Source organism: Schistocerca gregaria, chromosome 1 (assembly GCF_023897955.1).
Source record: "Schistocerca gregaria isolate iqSchGreg1 chromosome 1, iqSchGreg1.2, whole genome shotgun sequence".
NCBI classification, from domain to species: Eukaryota; Metazoa; Arthropoda; class Insecta; order Orthoptera; family Acrididae; genus Schistocerca; species Schistocerca gregaria.
The window spans coordinates 190,552,633-190,575,759 of NC_064920.1; the positions used below are offsets into that span (position 1 = coordinate 190,552,633).

General features: G+C 43.1%; 1 protein-coding gene across 2 annotated transcripts in view; it reads left to right on the forward strand.

Annotated features, from left to right (window-relative positions):
• Positions 1–20,150, forward strand: part of LOC126285078 (trypsin-like) — a 160,887-nt gene extending 140,737 nt beyond the window's left edge. Inside the window, exon 7 of one of the 2 annotated variants that reach the window (XM_049984403.1) lies at positions 19,666–20,150. In XM_049984403.1, the coding sequence (XP_049840360.1) occupies positions 19,666–19,809 (144 nt within the window). In that variant the 3' untranslated portion in view covers positions 19,810–20,150. Of the gene's footprint in view, positions 1–13,853; positions 13,891–19,665 lie in introns of those variants that run through there. The other variant, XM_049984410.1, reaches the window with a different exon arrangement.
• Positions 20,151–23,127: the final 2,977 nt, after the last annotated feature.

Genomic DNA, 23,127 nt, shown 5'->3' on the forward strand with positions numbered 1-23,127 from the left:
AGTGTATATCCACCTTTCGCAGCAATGCAGGCTGCTATTCTCCCATGGAGACGATCGTAGAGATGCTGGATGTAGTCCTGTGAAACGGCTTGCCATGCCATTTCCACCTGGCGCCTCAGTTCGACCAGCGTTCGTGCTGGACGTGCAGACCGCGTGAGACGACGCTTCATCCAGTCCCAAACATGCTCAATGGGGGACAGATCCGGAGATCTTGCTGGCCAGGGTAGTTGACTTACACCTTCTAGAGTACGTTGGGTGGCACGGGATACATGCGGACGTGCATTGTCCTGTTGGAACAGCAAGTTCCCTTGCCGGTCTAGGAATGGTAGGACGATGGGTTCGATGACGGTTTGGATGTACTGTGCACTATTCAGTGTCCCCTCAACGATCACCAGAGGTGTACGGCCAGTGTAGCAGATCGCTCGCCACATCATGATACCGGGTGTTGGCCCTGTGTGCCTCGGTCGTATGCAGTCCTGATTGTGGCGCTCACCTGCACGGCGCCAAACACGCATACGACCATCATTGGCACCAAGGCAGAAGCGACTCTCATCGCTGAAGACGGCACGTCTCCATTCGTCCTTCCATTCACGCCTGTCGCGACACCACTGGAGGCGGGCTGCACGATTTTGGGGCGTGAGCGGAAGACGGCCTAACGGTGTGCGGGACCGTAGCCCAGCTTCATGGAGACGGTTGCGAATGGTCCTCGCCGATACCCCAGGAGCAACAGTGTCCCTAATTTGCTGGGAAGTGGCGGTGCGGTCCCCTACGGCACTGCGTAGGATCCTACGGTGTTGGCGTGCATCCGTGCGTCGCTGCGGTCCGCTCCCAGGTCGACGGGCACGTGCACCTTCCGCCGACCACTGGCGACAACATCGATGTACTGTGGAGACCTCACGCCCCACGTGTTGAGCAATTCGGCGGTACGTCCACCCGGGCTCCCGCATGCCCACTATACGCCCTCGCTCAAAGTCCGTCAACTGCACATAAGGTTCACGTCCACGCTGTCGCGGCATGCTACCAGTGTTAAAGACTGCGATGGAGCTCCGTATGCCACGGCAAACTGGCTGACACTGACGGCAGTGGTGCACAAATGCTGCGCAGGTAGCGCCATTCGACGGCCAACACCGCGGTGTCTGGTGTGTCCGCTGTGCCGTGCGTGTGATCATTGCTTGTACAGCCCTCTCGCAGTGTCCAGAGCAAGTATGGTGGGTCTGACACACCGGTGTCAATGTGTTCTTTTTTCCATTTCCAGGAGTGTTGATTTATTAAGAAAGGTTTTCAAATAACTTTTGCACAGTCTCAAAGTTTGTAGTAAAAGAGCCGTCTGACATCATCAGTGATGTAGTGATGTAATATCCATCCGGCTTAAGTTTCTGTTTGGTTTTCTTCATACTTGTGTTGTTGGTGATCAGAAAACCAGTATTACAACAATCTCCTCAATGTAGAGCCATTGACAGAAGGATTGCTGTTAACTTGGATGAATCGTTCCGTGTCATTGCTGCTGCTATACTGGTTGCGGCACTTAAATCTGGACAGATTTCAATTTGAATTTCCCGCTATATCTTAGTTCCGCAGGAGAGCGTGATTGGCGTTCTTGAAAGCCATAGGCATCTATTAAACAGTCAGAACTTCAAAATGGCCGTGATATTACGGAAAAGTGCGGAATACAACCGAAGAGCCGCCATTATCGAAAGTCTTTGCCCTGGGCGTTCGCCCACTGAAATAGTTTGATTTTTTGAGTACAAAAGATGAACTGTTTACGATATTGCGGCCAAGGGTAATGCTTCGGAGAAGTCTGGGGAAGGTTCCGCTAACCCGACGAGGCAACCTCAATGAAGAGGAAATGCGTGTCGCGAACTGCGGCAGTCACCAAAAAGGCTCAGGCGCTATCTCGGAGGACCTACGGGAATCGCTGAGAAAATTGGCGTCAGTTCTCAATGTCAGCGAGCGAACAGGGCGTCGGATGGCCATTTAGTCCAAAAGTGGCTCTCCGGTAAAGCTGACATGTTTTGGGCAATAGAGTTCTGGCCCTCGAATAGCCCGGATTTGAACCTCCTCGACGACTATGGTCGAAAGAGTTACCAATAAGACGAGGTACCATAATGTCGCATCTCTATGCAACACTATCGAAGCAATTTTCGCAAATATGGACAGCGCTGTTTTAAGGAGTGCATACGATCGCTTCAGGGCAGCGTTGGAGGCGGTCGTTGCGGCTAAAGGCGGTTACATCGAGTAATGTTATTCTTTAAAAATACCACTATTTATATGTCAAAGGATTTTCATTTTCTTTTCATAAATCTGCTTTTGAAAAAGTTTCATCTGTCCAGATTTAAACGCCGTACCCGGTATGTATGGAACCAGAGGATAGAAGCAAGTCGTAAAAGAACATGACAAATGTTTAATGATCCAAGCAGTGCGCCCACAACTCGGGATGTGCTTCACTTCGCCCACGTGAATGTAGCAGACCGTCCTGAGAGATACCTAGGCAAGAGCGCTTTACAGCGTCTGTGGATAATGTGCGTACTGCAGCGACGGCTGATGCCACTGTGTCGGTTACCGCAGTGCGGGTACAACGTAAGCCTTGGGCTCCAGTGAGCACGAGAACTCCGTCACTGGAGCGTTGTGTGGAAGAGAACGTACCATTTTTGTGACCCGAAAATGCAAATAATTGTAACCAATCACATTAATTACTTAGTTTTACCATCTAGTAACACATTATAGTTTTTAACACAACTACCTCTCAGAGTAGTCATATAATTTTAACCTTCTCGTGGCTGAAGCGATACGTTGTGTTCCACTAAAGCAATATTCAGCTTTGAGCGTTGGGATGTCTGTATCTCATTTCTGCTAGCACGTAGGGAGATGCCTTCGGAACTTGGAGAAAAATACTGCGGACCATGTATAGAAGGCTGTAAGTAATCAAATGGGGTGGCGCGTGTTTATAGTGCGTCTATTTCACACAAATCTGGTAGTGATTCTGTTGCTTCCATTCCAAGGACCGAGCGAGGTGGCGCAGTGGTTAGCACAATGGACTCGCATTCGGGAGGACGACGGTTCAATCCCGTCTCCGGCCATCCTGATTTAGGTCTTCCGTGATTTCCCTAAATCGTTTCAGGAAAATGCCGGGATGGTTCCTTTGAAAGGGCACGGCCGTTTTCCTTCCCCATCCTTCCCTCACCCGAGCTTGCGCTCCGTCTCTAATGACCTCGTTGTCGACGGGACCTTAAACACTTATGTCCTCCTCCTCCTCCATTCCAAGGATGTCTGAAGTAACAAGCTGCGATTTGGAATACCTTCTAGAGATATGAGAATGCAGGCTTTCTCGGCGAATCTTGAAGATTCTTCGCCTGAAGATGGCAAGTAAGAAACTTGCTGAAACTTTGCTGGAGAACAACGCATTGACTAGGCTGTCAACCCGAGAAGAATTTATCTTCATTCTAGAGATGTTTTGGAAACATTATTACAAAACTTAGTAATTCTAGTGGTTTATACGCAATTTGTATGTAGTGGGACATATATCCCCCAGAAAACTTCATAGAATGTAGAAAACATTGGTGCGTAGTACGCCAAAACTATCTTCTAATACTACGTTAAAAACTTATGTGCGATATTTCTGTTTTTCATTGCCAGGAGAATAAATGTGTTTTGGTACTGATTTCCTACACTTCTCTCCATGGTTGCCACCCAGAAAAAATCATTCTAAAATCAAAAATTTAACCGCTAAAATCTTATGTTCACTTGAAAACAGGGATCTAGTGAGATTCAAGGGACACGTCTGTTTCAGTTCACCGATCTTAAAAATCTGTCAGCTTAATAATTGTTTGGTAGTGAAACTGCATTATTTATCACAAAGGAAGGCAGGTTTTGATCTTTTATTTTTCAAATATATGCTAAGTAATTTTTAACCATGAAAGGATTAGTTATCAAATGGCTCTGAGCACTATGGGACTTAACATCTACGGCCATCAGTCCCCTAGAACTTAGAACTTCTTCACCCTAACTAACCTAAGGACATCACACAACACCCAGTCGTCACGAGGCAGAGAAAATCCCTGACCACGCCGGGAATCGAACCCGGGAACCCGGACGCGGAAAGCGAGAACGCTACCGCACAATCACGAGCTGCGGACCCCCGATTAGTTATCATCTCAACAAAGTAAAGTTAGGTAATCAGTTTCTTGTTTCTTTGCAAGCGCGTGTCTGCGTTACTGGTACACACTAGAGCAGCCGTACTATAGTATCATAGACTCCAACTAGAGGAAGCAAAACAAAATGGCGTCGCAAACTAGTAAAACTGGGTATTGTGCAGGTAACCCGCTTTCCTGTATTTGAAGAGAACAATACTGCAACAGAAATTACTGACTTGTTGCAAGCCTAAAGCAACAATAGGCCATAAAATGACACTGTCTTTTGGTGGCGCTCACGCTTCCAGTACGTCTACATCTACATCTATATCCATACTCCGCAAGCCACCTGACCGTGTGTGGCGGAGGGTACCCTGAGTACCTCTATCGGTTCTCCCTTCTATTCCAGTCTCGTATTGTACGTGGAAAGAAGGATTGTCGGTATGCTCCTGTGTGGGCTCTAATCTCTCTGATTTTATCCTCATGGTCTCTTCGCGAGATATACGTAGGAGGGAGCAATATACTGCTTGACTCTTCGGTGAAGGTATGTTCTCGAAACATTAACAAAAGCCCGTACCGAGCTACTGAGCGTCTCTCCTGCAATGTCTTCCACTGGAGTTTATCTATCATATCCGTAACGCTTTCGCAATTACTAAATGATCCTGTAACGAAGCGCGCTGCTCTCCGTTGGATCTTCTCTATCTCTTCTATCAACCCTACCTGGTGCGGATCCCACACTGCTGAGCAGTATTCAAGCATTGGGCGAACAAGCGTACTGTAACCTACTTCCTTTGTTGTCGGATTGCATTTCCTTAGGATTCTTCCAATGAATCACAGTCTGGCATCTGCTTTACCGACGATCAACTTTATATGATCATTCCATTTTAAATCACTCCTAATGCCTACTCCCAGATAATTTATGGAATTAACTGCTTCCAGTTGCTGACCGGCTATATTGTAGCTAAATGATAAGGGGTCTCTCTTTCTATGTATTCGCAGCACATTACACTTGTCTACATTGAGATTCAATTGCCATTCCGTGCACCATGCGTCAATTCGCTGCAGATCCTCCTGCATTTCAGTACAATTTTCCATTGTTGCAACCACAGCATCATCTGCAAAAAGCTCAGTGAACTTCGGATGTCATCCACCAGGTCATTCATGTATATTGTGAATAGCAACGGTCCTATCACACTCCCCTGCGGCACACCTGGAATCACTCTTACTTCGGAAGACTTCTCTCCATTGAGAATGACATGCTGCGTTCTGTTATCTAGGAACTCCTCAATCCAATCACACAATTGATCTGATAGTCCGTATGCTCTTACTTTGTTCATTAAACGACTATGGGGAACTGTGTCAAACGCCTTGCGGAAGTCAAGAAACACGGCATCTACCTGTGAACCCGTGTCTAAGGCCCTCTGAGTCTCGTGTACGAATAGCGCGAGCTGGGTTTCACACGACCGTCTTTTTCGAAACCCATGCTGATTCCTACAGAGTAGATTTCTAGTCTCCAGAAAAGACATTATACTCGACATAATACGTGTTCCAAAATTCTACAACTGATCGACGTTAGAGATATAGGTCTATAGTTCTGCACATCTGTTCGACGTCCCTTCTTGAGAACGGGGATGACCTGTGCCCTTTTCCAATCCTTTGGAACGCTTCGCTCTTCTAGAGACCTACGGTACACCGCTGCAAGAAGGGGGGCAAGTTCCTTCGCGTATTCTGTGTAAAATCGAACTGGTATCCCATCAGGACCAGCGGCCTTTCCTCTTTTGAGCGATTTTAATTGTTTCTCTATCCCTCTGTCGTCTACTTCGATATCTACCATTTTGTCAACTGTGCGATAATCTACAGAAGGAAGCACAGTGCAGTCTTCCTCTGTGAAACAGCTTTGGAAGAAGACATTTAGTAATTCGGCCTTTAGTCTGTCATCCTCTGTTTCAGTACCATTTTGGTCACAGAGTGTCTGGACATTTTGTTTTGATCCACCTACCGCTTTGACATAGGACCAAAATTTCTTAGGATTTTCTGCCAAGTCAGTACTTAGAACTTCACTTTCAAATTCATTGAAAGCCTCTCGCATAGCCCTCCTCACACTGCATTTCGCTTCGCGTAATTTTTGTTTGTCTGCAAGGCTTTGGCTATGTTTATGTTTGCTGTGAAGTTCCCTTTGCTTCCGCAGCAGTTTTCTAACTCGTTTGTTGTACCACGGTGGCTCTTTCCCATCTCTTACGATCTTGCTTGGCACATACTCATCTAACGCATATTGTACCATGGTTTTGAACTTTGTCCACTGATCCTCAACACTGTCTGTACTTGAGACAAAACTTTTGTGTTGCGCCACCAAGTACTCTGAAATCTGCCTTTTTGTCACTTTTGCTAAACAGAAAAATCTTCCTACTTTTTTTAATATTTCTATTTACGGCTGAAATCATCGATGCAGTAACCGCTTTATGATCGCTGATTCATATAAATCACAGTGACTAAGTACAAAGTATCACATTATCTCCTTGTGAAAAACTAGGAATTGCAAGAAGAAGTTCTGGCACTTAAAGGCCTGCGTATTGCATTCGAGGCGATTGCCCTAAAGAGAACAATCAGTTCTGAACCAGTTTCGAATACCCCTTACGATATCTGAAGCATGACAAAGATCGCTGGCAGCTGAGTTCCGCGATTGCTGACGTCTCTTTAGAAAGCCCATAGAACCGAGTTACCAGCGGAAATTTTGCAGCTGTGTGAGGCCAGTCGTTAGATAAAATCTTCAGCCGCCTGATCACTATGAACGAGTACTGTTTGTGTGTGTGTGTGTGTGTGTGTGTGTGCAAGCCAAATCCCGTCTCGTATTGTTCTGACTTTGCACCTAGCGACTTCTTACCCTTTCGACTGCTTAGTCTTTCCTCGAATGAATAAATTCTTATGTAGCAACCATTTCCAGAACGGCAGCAGGATCATTCTGAAGGTCGAACATGTCCTGGACACACACAATGCAGACTTCTGTGAGCAAGGTCTCTGCCAAGTCATCTCTCATTGGGACAAAAGGGTGTTGCATTGAAGGTTTCATATGTAGAGGAGGATCAACATAATCAACAAGATTTATGGTGGCACCTTCATCATTAAGATATGGTAATTAAAACCGCATGACTACCTTTCGCCGGCCGGTGTGGCCGTGCGGTTCTAGGCACTTCAGTCTGGAACCGCGTGACTGCTACGGTCGCAGGTTCGGATCCCGCCTCAGGCATGGATGTGTGTGATGTCCTTAGGTTAGTCAGATTTAAGTAGTTCTAAGTTCTAGGGGACTGATGACCATAGGTGTTAAGTCCCATAGTGCTCAGAGCCATTTGAACCTTTTTTTTACTACCTTTCGCATTAGTAAATAGGTCACTATACTGTAACAGTCTTTGAAAATACATCCCAAATTGACTAGCTTCAACAGGGACAAACTCTTTACTATTTACTGAACTCCGTCCGAACAGGCATCAGAAGACCCAACGATGACGACCGGCCGCCGTGTTATCCTCAGCCGACAGGCGGGGCTGTATGCGGATATTTTAAGAGCGTGGGGTCTGCATAGCCCTCTCCCGGTCGTTGTCAGTTTTCGTCACTGGAGCCACTACTTCTCGATCAAGTAACTCCTCAGCTGGCCTATCAAGGGCTGAATGTACCAAGCTTGCCAACAGCACTCCGCAGACTTGTATGGTCACCCATCCATACCCTATCAAAGGCCGAGAGCGCCTAACTTAGGTGAACTGACGGGAACCAGTGTTACCACTGCCACAACACCATTACCTGTCCTTCATTATTTACACACATACATTCGTCCAAATTAATACAGGAAGTAGAGAACACCAAAACAGGTATAATTATCTACAGTACATACGAGTGTGTTACCTGACGGAAACTTCTGACACTAGGGACGATATACACAGAAGGTAGTTTATCGTGGTAATAACAGCAGCAGCATCCTGAGAAAATGTTCCAATGCCCGACAATTGGATTGTACACGCACAGTGCATCATTGGATCATTGACCGTCGTGTTCGTTCAAAGATTCCTACCATATTCACAGTGGTGCTAGCAGCGACATCTATTCTATCTACACGGTCTTCTTCTGTTTCGTACACCAGCTGCTTCATATGCCCCCGGAGGCCGAGATGCAGACATGTGATGTCAGACGACCACAGTGGCCAGCCACAAGACCACTTCAGCCAATCCATCGATTCCCGAAGGCGGCTCACAGATGACCTCTGACAGCAACGCTGAAATGGGCCAGCACCCCATCGTGCTGGCAGTACAGGCTTTGTCTAAAATTCAGAGGAACATCCTCCAGCGGTTCTGGCGACAAACGTTCCACGAAGAGCTCCGCCTGTTGTGGCAGCATTGAAGAATATATGGTCCAATCAATCTACCACCGAGAATTCCGCCCCACACATTAACACCGAATCCGTGTTGGTGAGCACGAGACCGAGTACCTCGTTGGTTCACATTTGCCAAAACACGTCGGTACGCATTCCCAGTCAGCAACACCACCTCAACAGCTTACGTCAGCATCACTAACAAAATGTTCTCTAACATCACATGTTAACTTCAGTGACTATATATGTTCCTCGTCGAGATATACATTTTTTTTTTTTTTTCAGTTCTCTACCTGTCCGACCCTTTCAGACCCTCAGGCTACAATTGTGTACACTAAGGTTTACTATCTCTTCGCTACCACAAAAATATTTTTTCACATTGGAAGCCAGAGGTAAACATATCTCAGTGTTCAACCTTTTCACAATACACAAGTGCTGCCCACTGTTGGGCATCAGTGTGAAAATATCAGCAAGTCAATGCGGCAGTGAGCAGCATCACGTGACCACCAGAATATTCGGATATACACTACTGGCCATTAGAATTGATACACCAAGAAGAAATGCACATGATAAACGGGTATTAATTGGACAAATATATTATACTAGAACTGACATGTGATTACATTTTCACGCAATTTGGCTGCATAGATCCTGAGAAATCCGTACCCAAAACAACCACCTCTGGCCGTAATAACGGCCTTGATACGCCTGGGCATTGAGTCAAACAGAGCTTGGATGGCGTTCACAGGAACAGCTGCCCATGCAGCTTCAGCACGATACCGCAGTTCATTAAGAGTAGTGACTGGCGTATTGTGACGAGCCAGTTGCTCGGCCACCATTGAAGAGACATTTTCAATTGGTGAGAGACCTGGAGAATGTACGGGCCAGGGAAGCAGTCGAACATTTTCTGTATCCAGAATGGCCTCTACAGGACCAGCAACATGCGGTCGTGCATTATCCTGCTGAAATGTATGGTTTCTCAGGAATCGAATGACGGGTAGAGCCAAGGGTCGTAACACATCTGAAATGTAACGTCCACTCTTCAAAGTGCCGTCAATGCGAACAAGAGGTGACCGAGACGTGTAACCAATGGCAACCCATACCATCACGCCGGGTGGTACGCCAGTATGGCGATGACGAATACACGCTTCCAATGTGCGTTCACCGCGATGTCGCCAAACACGGATGCGACAATCATAATGCTGTAAACAGAACCTGGATTCATCCGAAAAAATGACGTTTTGCCATTCGTGCACCCAGATTCGCTGTTGTGTACACCATCGCAGGCGCTCCTGTCTGTGATGAAGCGTCAAGGGTAACCGCAGCCATGGTCTCCGAGCTAATAGTCCATGTTGCTGAAAACATCGTCGAATTGTTCGTGCAGATGTTTGTTGTCTTGCAAACGTCCCCATGTGTTGACTCAGGGATCTAGACGTAGCTGCACGATCCGTTACAGCCATGAGGATAAGATGCCTGTCATACCGACTGCTAGTGATACGAGGCCGTTGGGATCCAGCATGGCGTTCCCTATAACCGTCCTGAACCCACCGATTCCATATTCTGCTAACAGTCATTGGATCTCATCAAACGCGAGCGGCAGTGTAGCGATACGATAAACCGCAATCGCGGTAGGCTACAATTCGACCTTTATCAAAGTCGGAAACGTGATGGTACGCATTTCTTCTCCTTTCACGAGGCATCACAACAACATTCACAAGGCAACGCCGTCAACTGCTGTTTGTGTGTGAGAAATCGGTTGGAAACTTCCCTCGTGTCAGCTCGTTGTAGGCGTCAAAAATGTTCAAATGTGTGTGAAATCTTATGTGACTTAACTGCTAAGGTCATCGGTCTCTCAGCTTACACACTACTTAACCTAAATATTAAGTACAAACACACACACACCCGTGCCCCAAGGAGGACTCGAACCTCCGCCGGGAACAGCCGCACAGTCCATGACTGCAGCTCCTAAGAACACTCGCCTAATCCCGCGGGGCTGTAGGTGTAGGCACCGGGGCCAACCTTGTGTGAATGCTTTGAAAGGCTAATCATTTGCATATCACAGCATCTTCTTCCTGTCGGTTAAATTACGCGTTTGTAGCGCGTCATCTTCGTGGTGTAACAATTTTAATGGCCAGTAGTGTATGTTTGGTTCATGAATATTGTTGTTGCTATTTTACATTATAATTATTGAATGAATAAGTTACTTTTTACTGCAATACAAAATTTTTCGTAATTAGCTCTTTTAGGCTATAAACTTATGCAAAGTCAACAATGTTTGTTTTGAAAATGGGGACATATTTTCGCGGAAATCTTCCATCCAAAATCATTAATAAACCACCTAGGAGCATTACCATATAAAGAAAATTGTTTTTTGCTACAAAACAAATTGAGGTGTGAAAGGGTTGCCGACCTCGGTGACCGAGCGGTTCTAAGCGCTTCAGTCCGAAATCGCGCGACTGCTACGGTCGCAGGTTCGGATCTTGCCTCGGGCATGTATGTGTGTGATGTTCTTAGATTAGTTAGGTTTAAGTAGTTTTAAGTTCTAGGGGACTGATGACCTCAGATTTCATAGTGCTCAGAGCCATTTCAACCATTTTTCTGAAAGGGTTAACTCGAACACTTGCATTGACGGAACAAAATCGCAACACCAGTAATGAGTCGTGCAACATAAATAAAAGTTGGTAGGCGTATTTCAAAATCTGAAAGAAGATGTTCATTCACGCCAATCCAATACGAATGGCGCTATTAGCGCCGCTGTTAGGATGCAAATCAGGTTGGATTTAAATACGCTCTGTAATGGTCGTGAGCATTCCTTACTTTTGAGACATGATGTCAGTCAAGAATAACTTTAAGGCGACTAAGACGCCGTTATCAACACATCCCTGAGTTTGAACTAGATCGTGTAGTAGCTCTACGAGAAGCTGGATGGTCCTTCTGCAACACAACAGAAATACCTGGAAGGGATATATCCACTGTACACGAATGCTGGCAGTGGTCGCGAGAATGTACGGTTACAAGAAGGCCGGGCTCCGGGCTGCCTACCGAGAGGCATGTTCACCTTGTGAATCATATGGCTGTGCCGCGGCACAGTTGCACCTGTAGCAGCAATTTCAGCAGCAGTTGGTACCACAGTGAACAACGAACTGCTACCAACCTCGTATTTCAAAAGTCAGCTCCCAGGCAAACGCCCTGTAGCGTGCCTTGCACTGGACCTAAACCACAGTCGTTTGCGACTACAGTGGTGTCCACTGGAGGGTAGGGTGGAGAGCTGTAGTATTTGCTGATGAGAGCTTGTTCTGACTCGGTGTCAGTGTTTGTTAGTGGGAGGCCAGTTGACGCCCTGCAAGCAATCTGTCTGCGTGCTAAACACACTGGAAATACTTAAATATTTTCAACATTTCGCGGTCCTGACAGCAACTGTATAAATATTAATTTTAATTTTAAAAACCAACAGCGTCAGTTGCAAAGTTTACCTAGCTTTACCTAGGTTTCAGTCGGTATAACCCAACCTTCTCCAGAATAAATATAACTACCGTTCGTCCATAGTTGACATCGTCAAGCTAAAACTACAAATCCATGAATTATCGTCAGACTGCAAAAACTTATTTGAAACTGCCTCGGCCCTACTGCGCGACCGCGATGCGGCAGCCACGAGTGTTGTACTAGAACTGACCGTAGCGTCAGGATGCCACCCTAGGTGGACACAATACCTTGCGCCTGCGCATAAACTGTGTGACAATACGCGAACCTAAGTCCTGACCGTTAATTTACTAGTAAAGTGAAATAAAAGAAAGGTACAGATGAGGAAAAGGACGTCTATGTTATCCTGTGCAGAACGTACTTAGATGGAGTGTCTTAATATTTATGAAGTATTCGTTGGTCATGATATGAGGAAGATATCATGTGGTTACACCGTATGGCCTGTCTAGTGAAATTTTGTTCTTAAGCACGAAATTTAATCACCTAAAAATGAACTTATGAGTGGGAAGGATAATATAAAGCCAACATTGTTATTACCATTTCTCATGCAAAATGTGTTTTTCCTCTTTTTGTACAAGCTATTTTCGAAGACAGAAGATATCAAGGCACATATGCGTTTTCACATGCTAAGGTATCATTACGTGTGAAACTGCTGTATGTCCCATAGTGCTCCAAGCCATTTGAAGTATTTTTGTATCCTGGAGGAGAAGAGTAGACTGATTCAACATACACACACCTTAGTAGTGGAAAGATGAGGCATTCTCGAAACGTTGTGTGAAGGTGAAATGGTAATATTATCTCACACATCAACAATACAAACTAATATCAGACAATGACTTCTGCTTGCAAGAGGAAGATTGCCAGGGGCGGTGATGCACTGCGATAAGACTGTCACATCTCCTCTGTCTACTTATCGTTTATTTCCTCATAAGATGTCACTGTTCCTTTGTATGCATTTTTGGCTGCCAGAGATCATTTTATAGGACTGTTGCGAACATATAATAACTTACGAGCCGTAAATCGGTTTTAATTTCGTAAACAGCAGGTCTCAACTCGTCTGGGAACCTATATAGTGTTTGTGTTACAAAAAATCGATGTTTTGTTTGGTGTGCAAGGTAGTACTTTTACACTTTACAGTTTGTCGCCATAGTTTATCGTACAGAAACCTCGGGGGAATGTATGTCATGCACTGGAAATATATTTCTTGCACTGGAATACTGACAGCGCTACATTGCACATGACCAATATCTCGGAAACTATCTGGCTTTAACATTATAGTGTATTTAAGTGCAGAACCGCGTAGCTTTAGGAGTACATCTGCTTACGTTCTATGATCATTTCCCTCTTACCGGTACCTTCTTAGTATTAACCTGGATACTAGATCAATACTTTATAATTAATTGTACAGTTGATTTACATAAAATACTCCATCATACAGAAAACCACATGTTACTTCTTAACCTTCACAAGATGTGGAATGCAGCCTGCCACTTATGGTCAGCTTAAAATTAAATTGGTGATCCTGTTGCAGGAAGGGGTGGTCAAACACCATGCAGAGAGCAATCGTAATCGTATATTACGAACTATGGCCTAAATTCGAGAAATATATAGATTGGTATAGAATGCTGTCTGGTATGTTCTGGTACAAATGTACAAGAATTAACAGTGAAGAGATGTACTGCACAGTCACTTATCTACATTAGCATTCTACTATATGGTACATGCAAAGTAGTTGAGCGGTGGTTTAGCAATGATTCAGAATTTGGGAAGCATTTTGCTGTGACATTAGTCGGCAAAATACTGATAAAATTGCAAAAATGATTGCAATATAATCTGTGCTGCTCATTACATTATATCGCCAATGTCTATCCCAACTCATCTGCCCACAGGTATGCCACTAATCATCACATAGTGATTGACTGATGCCATTTCGTTGAGATGGGAGAGTCTTGGCTGGGAGCAACACCTTCCAGGTACGTCCAGCACTCAAACAGTGATCTCGTACATGAGTGCAAACATAAGAAATTAATTAAAAGGAAACACTGAGACAACTGACACTCTGTTACAGTGAAAGATGAGCTTAAAAGTAGGGGTAATCAATCAACTTTGGATAGCTGTTTGGAAACACCCCACAACGCAGTTTCCATATCTCGTCATGTCTTCCACATTTTTGTCAATAAGAAACATAGCCTCCATGTCTTCTTTCAATCATCCTGCTTGTTGTAAGAGTAGCAGCAGCATAATTTACACTGTATGATGTCTAGCGTCGTGTGAGAGACAGTGGATCGAAATGTAATACAGTCAGTTTAGTATCTGACACAGACCTTGAAGCCACCTTTGATATATATATTGGGTGTTAGAAAAAGGTACGGCCAAACTGTCAGGAAACATTTCTCAAACACAAAGAAAGAAAATATGTTATGTTGAAATGCGTCCCAGAAACTCTTACCTTCCATGTTAGAGCTCAGTTTATTACTTCTCTTCGAATCACATTAATCATGCAATGGAAACACACAGCAACAGAACGTACCAGCGTGACTTCAAACACTTTGTTACAGGAAATGTTCAAAATGTCCTCCGTTAGCGAGGATTCATGCATCCACCCTCCGTCGCATGGAATCCCTGATGCGCTGATGCAGCCCTGGAGAATGGCGTATGGTATCACAGCTGTCCACAATACGAGCACGAAGTGTCTCTACATTTGGTACCGAGGTTGCGTAGACAAGAGCTTTCAGATGCCCCCGTAAATAAAAGTCAAGAGGGTTGAGGTCAGGAGAGCGTGGAGGCCATGGAATTGATCTGCCTCTACCAATCCATCGGTCACCGAATCTGTTGTTGAGGAGCGTACGAGCACTTCGACTGAAATGTGCAGGAGCTCCATCGTGCATGAACCACATGTTGTGTCGTACTTGTAAAGGCACATGTTCTAGCAGCACAGGTAGAGTATCCTGTATGAAATCATGATAACGTGCTCCATTGATCGTAGGTGGAAGAACGAAACTAAAATCAGCTCTAACATGGAAATTAAGCGTTTCCAGACACATGTCCACATAACATCTTATCTTTATTTGTGTGTGAGGAATGTTTCCTGAAAGTTACGCCGTACCTTTATATAGCAACTGATAATCATTCGGATAATGTCCCCCTTCAGTATGGGCGATGAAACTTTACACTGGTCTGTGGAAGTTACTCCAATCACTGGCAACCTTCTCCAGTGGAGCCATGCATGCATATTTAATGAGATTACCATACATGGTCAATGTCAATCTGTAGACGATATTTGTTTTCGATGTATAAGAAGAGAGAAATGCGGTAGAATCTTATTGAGTTCTCTACGGGTAATGTTAATGGATTTTTTGTAGTTCGTAGTTTTCCTCTGTTGAATGCTACAAAATAATGAGGATAGAGGGAAAGTTTGGGTGACAGACATTAATGCACCCTGAAAGATACAGATCTCCTTCAGACTGCAGTACCCGTATGTACTAGGGAGACATGCTGCAGTTCAATAGCAAAATCCTTGTCCTTCTTCCAGGTCCCATAATTTCTTGTACTGTTTCTACCACTACCTCATTTTTCACGAGAAAATTTTATTTGCCGCTAGCCGTAAACATTGTACATAGTAGGTGGAGCTACAGCAACATATTTACATTTCCATCAAGTGGTCAAAATACAGTCTTGTCGCATTAACTCAGCTCACCCTGTCTCTACACGGGATGTAGAAGATCTTAGATATAACCCTCTCTAACTTCTGTTAATCTCAGATTTAAACTGGAACGATCACATGGAGAAAGCTGCAGGGAGGGTGGGGCACAGAATGATCAACAGTAGATGTCTCCATTGAATCAAACGCAAATATCTGGTTAAATGGATAGACTTCATGCCAAATTGCAGACAGCATTTCTACCAGAATGAGTAACACTATCAACGGCCCTTGTGTGTGCCTGTAGAACCAAGAAGGTCCGGGTATTCCTGTTTCAGCTACCTGGAAGCTTACTCCGACTGCTGAACAAAATTACTCGCCATGCAAAGTGACTCTCAGGATCAATTTAATTAATTAGCCTATCAATTTCATGTCAGTGATGTGTCACCTGGTGAGTGGAAGTGATGGTTAGGGTTCCATGGATATGATTCATGAGTGGGAGCAGGTATTACGCAATTTTTCGTTGTAACGATATCTTTTAGCGAAATTTCCGTCTTCCACCTACACAGGGAGAGACAACGTCCATAGTAGAATCAGATGTACTGCCGAATTAATAAAGTGATACACAGTATAAACCTGATGTTTACAACTTATCTGTGCTTTCATCTTAAGAGACTTCCGCATGTGGCCAAGCGTTTGGTTACTTCAAGGGACTTTGAAAGTGAAGAGGCATCCTCTGACAGAGGTAGGCTTTAGCATTCCATCATTATCCAAAAATAAGTTTCATATTTTAGTCCTTTGATGCAGGAAGTAACAGACATTAAACTGATTAGAAAAAAGTTGTTTTGCTACCCCATGAGAGAATACTTGAGGAAATGTAGCCTGTGCCATACTGCTACAGGAGTTTCGCAAGTAACAATACTTTAGCATATGAAAACATGTGTATGCCCTGATTTCTTCTGTCTTCGAAAATAACTTGTGTAAAAGGCCGTCTCAGATTGGGTAAACTGAGTTTTTTAGAGTGGGTGGCGGAGGGGGGGGGGGGGGGGGGGGTCGGTCACTGTTCTGATGGAAGTCGTTAGGACTACTATATACATCTGATCTCCAGCTGTTTGTTTCACAGTGCACTGCGACTGAAGGCGTTTGTTTCGCTGTGCACTGTGGCTTTTAGCAAATTTGTGGTCATGAGGCTTCAGCTACCAGAAGTTGTGGATTGGCACAGCCTGTGATGGTCAGACCGGAACAAAAATGCACCAACGTTTCTGATCTTCACAATGGCAGCAGGGGTAGTGAAGTGAACAATGTGCTGAGTGAGCGGAGATAGAAGCACATGTGTGCGTTCTGTGAGAGAAGATTCAAAATGATAGGTGTTTTTGCTGGACATATTGATGGCTTCTGAATGCATATGACTCCAGTCATCCCTGGATGCCCTCCATGGCCGTGGGTGGTGGGCCACTCTGGCATGCAGGCTTGTCCACTACTGCAACTACAGCTGTGGCAATAGTTTTCACAACCTCTGAGCGTTGGCGCCAGCGGCATATGAGGGGATAGGCCAACCACATGTGTACCTTGGGACAATTGTGTGTGGTATGTGCAAGTGTTTCAGCGATATCAGACATCTAGCCACAACTACCGTTATGGACTGGATCATGGTTTAAGTGTCATGTTCAGTGCTTCTCAATACATCAAAGAGGACTCTGTCTTGCAGAGGTGTTTGTTGTTTCCTTATTATCCCATCATGTAGTAGACCTTCCTCCTCCTTCAATATGTAGCGGAGAGAACTAGCTTATGAATTGTACAGTGCTTTAAAACCCCAGTCGCGTCGTGAAATTCCCGATTGATCGGTTAATTGTTTCCCATAGCAAGTATCTGTCCAGCCCGTCCCATAAATTGTTTAAGGAAATAGCAACTGAGCTGAAATCTGACCTCCAACGTAATAGCCTTCCTACCAAATGACGTAATTGTGTCAAGCGATAAGATGCAGTAGGTTTTGAAAAACCGTCTGGTTGCAGGGTTGAATCCCACCAAATATTCCAATCCTAGTATCCACCAATAGAAAACGAGGGAAAATTGTCTAAAACAAAGGTATCGATGTAATTAATTAGTCAATCAATCTGATAGAGTGAAGGAAGATTTCTAAGACATTCACAGCTGGAGGTTTACGAGGTAAACACTGCTTTGTTTCCAGTCGCTTTGACCATGACCGATACGCATGTAGGCCCAGCAGTAGCACACAACATGACTTGATCGCCTGAAAGGGAAAGAGTGAGAGAGTGCATGGGTTCCGACAGAAATTTCTCAGGTATCAAAATCATAGGTTTACCGCCGCTCATCGCTTTTGTTTGGGGATTAGAGCAGTACTTCACGTAGCTGTGGAGGAGCCAATGCCAGACAGTGGTGCGGCGAGCCTGCTGGCGTCGAGATGAGAGAGTGTTTCAGGTATGTTTAGGCGATGTGTGACAGCGCAATTACATTTTTCCATACTCGATAGGAATGAAAAAGCATCGATTTCCTGACAATTTCTTTAAGTAAACTATATTCTATATACCACCTTATATCCCAAAAAGTCTTTAAATAAACAATATTCCACAAACTGCAGTCAATTTCCGGACAATTATTTAAATAAATGAATAAACTATATTCCAAACACTACCTTGCATCCCATAAATTGCTTAAACAATAATCCACAAACTGCATTCTTGACTTTTCGCCAAATTCTTTACACAAATAAATAAATTCTATTTCAGACATCGCTTTGTGTCAAATAAATTGTTTAAATAGACAATAGTGCACACATTGTCCAAATTGTTTAAGCAATATTTCATACACTGCAATCGATTTCCTGTCATCTTCTTTAAATAAATAAATAAATAATTTTTTGTAAGTAATAAATTGTTTAAATAAACAATATTTCACATATTCTCTTAACTGTTTAAATAATATTCCATACACTGCAATCGATTCTCCATCAAACAGCCAATAAATTCAGTCTTTTTACCACAAGTTTCCATGTGGGAAATGGAAGCATAATGGCTGGTTTCCCAGAGGGGGATGGATAAATTAATTGATAAAATTAATTAAATAGTCATTCAAATTGATATCAAAAGTGTGCTTGTATTGGCAAAGGTAGTTACCAGAGAGGTGGGAGGAGGAGGAGGAGGGGAGGGGGGAAGGAGCAGGAGAAGAGGGAGGAGTCATATAAAAAGCCATTTAACTGAACAACAGGTTGAGGACCTGTTAAACAAACGGACAGAGTATCCCCAGAGGGTCATAATCCTCCTAGCAGAAGAATTGATTAAGGACCCTTCAATCGAAAGAGAATGATGTATACTTGCCTGTGATGTAGGCAACCTGCACAAACAAGATTTGCTGATGTTCTTGTTGGTCTGCTGCTCTCATTGCCGACTAATCGTATTTCTTTCCTTATAGACCAGTTGTAATATTACAAGATAAAGTACATACCTAAGATACATAATACAGCTGATATTGTGCACAATGAGAAACCTTTAACATACGGTATGGCATTTTCAATAGCTAATATTTTCTTGTGACATGCATTCAGCATTTCTGTTCATCAATGAATTCTTCAATACCCGGCATCAAATATGTGGTGTGTATCGTTCTACACTTGCATGGTTAGAAAAACATACAGACAATACTTGTTTCGTTTCTTATTTTTTGGGGAGTTTGTTGTGATTACAGACTCATCTGTATAACAGTCTATGATCTAGTACAAGTTAGAAGATGACAATTTGGTTGTGAGTTGGCGAAGCTAACAAATGTGAACTGGTGAGAATTACTAAAGTTCTTGTATCATGAGCCTATTTTTACGCCTATTGGATTTCTAAGAGAAATTTATGTTCAGTTTGGTTACATAATGTGTCGAAGCAGACGAGTAGCATCGACAGATTTAATACGTGCTTTAACAGCTAAGGCAAGTAACTCTTTCTTCTTTGCATGACAAATGTTCCCTTCCATAAGCTAAAATTCTTTTTGCTGACGACTGTCAGTTTCCTGTTTTGTCCTTAGGCCAGCTTAGAATATGATATGGTTTATTTCAGGGAGATTCGGGCTCTGGTGCAGTACATAACGGCGTTGTGTATGGCGTCGTCTCGTGGATATACCTCAAGTGCAACCCGCATGGTGGCTATAGCATGGTCATGAGTGTCTATGGCTACAGAGATTTCATTGAAAATTACGAGTAACTAATTGTTTTCAAGTTAAAAAAATAAAACGTTAAAAGTGATAGCATCACTTTTTTCCAACGAATTTCATTTGTCATCAGACTACCTTTGTATTGCATCCTAAAGTAAGAAATTTCACATATGTTCATAACTAACGTATACATGTGCCATGTTGGCTCAGTGGCTGAAGCTAGTTTTTAAATTTTAAAGAGAGAAGTATTATAGTTCTAAAGAAGGAAGAAGGAAAAGGTTTAAATTTACTTTTTCATGCCGACGAAATTTAATTTTAAGATGAAGATTTTATTTTGTGATAGATAACAATTCTGCTTTCCATCTTTGATTCAGGAATAAAGAAATTTCGTTTGAGGAGTGAAAAAATGTTTATTTCCAGAGTAAGGTTGTGAAGTTATCAGTGGCAGAGGAGATAGCTTAAGAGCCTGCTGTGTTGAAAGCGAAATTGTTGGGCTACAAGCTGAGCTGAAAGAGTGGATTGGGCTCCAACAATAATTAGGAAATATAACAGATAGAAACAATGAAAAATCAAAAAACAGGAAATATAAATAGGAAGTAATAAAACTTAAAAATGAAAACTTTTCATATTCCAAACTGGATTTGTGGTTTCACTCCCAGAGGGTCCTGGGTTTATTTATGTCCATTACGCTTCTTTGCCCTTTGTCACTGCATTTTCATGTGGCAAATGCTAAGCTGCATCCACTGAGAAGTTAAAACAGAAGGTTGAAGAAAGAAACGAGCATACGAACTATAATAAGACTATGCCTACTAAAGCACCACATTGTTCAAACTCACGAAGAGGTATTCCGAATAAAACCATTCAGCTAATCAACTTTACACTCTGTATAAAGTACTCGCAAGTAAATTTAAGGGCAATCATTAGATTTCATAGAAATAGAACAAAAATAGTGAATAATTAAATGGTTTCTCCATTGGACGGAGTGGGCTGTGGTGTAGGAGGTCCCAGATTCGATTTGAAGCGTGACCCTTTGAGAGCGAACAAAGGTGCGCAGGAACAAGCCTGACATCACGCAGTGGATGGATTTATGTTAGGATCGATTGCTCATAGGAGGTTCGTGGCGGCCACTAGAATCATCAGGAACCAAGCAGTAACCACTACTGTGAGTCGTTTAGACAAAGACTTACTCACTTGCACATGCAGTACAGACGATACGAGGGTTGGAACTTTAATAGTGTCAACTATTTATTTACATCTCGTAAAAAATGGATACGTGTTTCAAAGTTTTACTGACCTTCAAAGTAGTCGCCAGCATTGTGTATAACCCGTTGCCAGCGATGTGGAAGTCGTAGGACACTCGTAACAGGACAAGTTGTGTTGAGAGTTCGAGCGGTGCGACGATTTTGTAGCAGTTCTGAAGCGAATGCCATGAAATGTTTCCTTCAGTTTAGAAGTTTAGTTGAACTCACGAAAGCTTAAATCTGGGGATTTCTTTAGGTGATATAGCACTTGGCAGCCCCATCAGTCAAACAAATCAGTAACAGCTTGCACTGTACGTGCTTGAGCATTGTCCTGCAAAATGATGGTCAGGTCCTGCAGAAAGTGTCATCACTTTTGTCTAGTCGTAGGTTGTGTTCCAGAAATGAACAGCACAGGGACAGAAGGGATGACACTTTCTGCAGGACCTGACCACCATTTTGGACGACAATGCTCATCCAATATTTCTAAATTGTAATCATTTGTTTGCCGCCATATGTACGTCAATCACGTACACCAATTTCCGTCTCATTCGGATTATTCCTTTTCTTGCATCATGTTTGCTTTTCATTCTTTTGTTGTATTGCAGTATATATACATTCTTCAAGCGAATCCGTTCAGGATGCTTTAACAGAGACGGAATAAGATTAGTCTTCTTGCAATCAGATGGCCAGTCAATCAACACATATATTAATAGAAAGCAGGGAACCACTCCTCTAATTCTTCTACTTGTGGTTTCCAGTACCATTGTAGGACCAGTCACTTACAACAATACCCTTTTGTATGGATTGTTTCATAGACTCTATAATGTTGTCAATTGTTAGTTTACGTTAGTATATAAAGGTTTTTTAGAGAAATAAAGAATGCATGTATAAATGTTAAACTGGTTTTATTTTATAAATTCTTACTTATTTCAGTGTGTTTGAAAATAATGAAGTAGAAGCATAATTCTGTGCCTATATGCGGCGGAGTTGTTTCGTGTTTTTCCACGTCTATCACTACACAGAATGTAGCACAGGGTCAAATAACGGTTTCTTCTGGAAGTCAACAAGTTTTTCGTGCCGTGTCCAGCAGATTGGTCCAAAATTTCTCACAGAACCGGTAGACATACAAGTGCCAGCTTAGCGGATATTCTTGATCTTGCTGCATTGCGTAGCTAGTAAGCATTAGTTTTAAACGTGTGCTCCTGTAGTTGTGTGGACTTTTTGTCGTTGCACAGTTTATCTGCTCACAGAAAGTCCCCTGCAGAAATTACACGTTGAGAAGGAGAGTTTCTTAGCATGGAACAAAGCAGCAATTGCATAGAATCGTCACAAAGATGATTTCATTCATACTGGGATAATGATACTTTGATATCACCAAATCATGGATTTTCTAATACCACCACTAGGTAGAATTAACGATCCAACTTCATACCCACACTGACTCGTTTAGTACAACACTTGTGTGAAATGTAGGTCTGATTACATAATATTATTTCAATGCCAGATGATTTCTGCAATGATGGGGCCACATCTTTAAGTACATTATGCTATTAAGGATATTATTTATATTACATCATTATTAGTACTTATATTTACATGACAACTGTCTTGGTGCTATATGCCTCGATATGTTCAACATTTGAGAGTTCTCACATAACTAGTTGACCAGTTTATCGACATCTTTAACGATATAGGTTTCGAAATAATGAATAATGTTATTATCTCTGACAGTAAATGCATAGTTCATTGTTATCTTAGCAGCGAGTGCTCGCTCAATTGACGAAATCTTTTTATAGAAACATATGAAATTCCATCGGAGCACGAGGCAGCTTGTGCTGACTGAGGAAAGCTAGGGCGGCGTGTTGATTCATGTGCCCTGGCGGAATGTATGGGTGTGAAGGAGTTTTTCGGTTAGCAAGCAGAAAACAGTATGGGGCTGTCATATACCTCTATGTGAGAAAGTAGTTATCAACGAACAAACATCACAAAGAATGTATGATATTTCGAGGCTTATTCGGAAAGTAAGGAAGGATAGGTCGCTAAATGGAGAACATAGTGAAAATCAAAACTGTTTTATTTGCAACAGTTAGGTACAACTTCCAGCTACTTATCTCCTTAGTCGCCGAT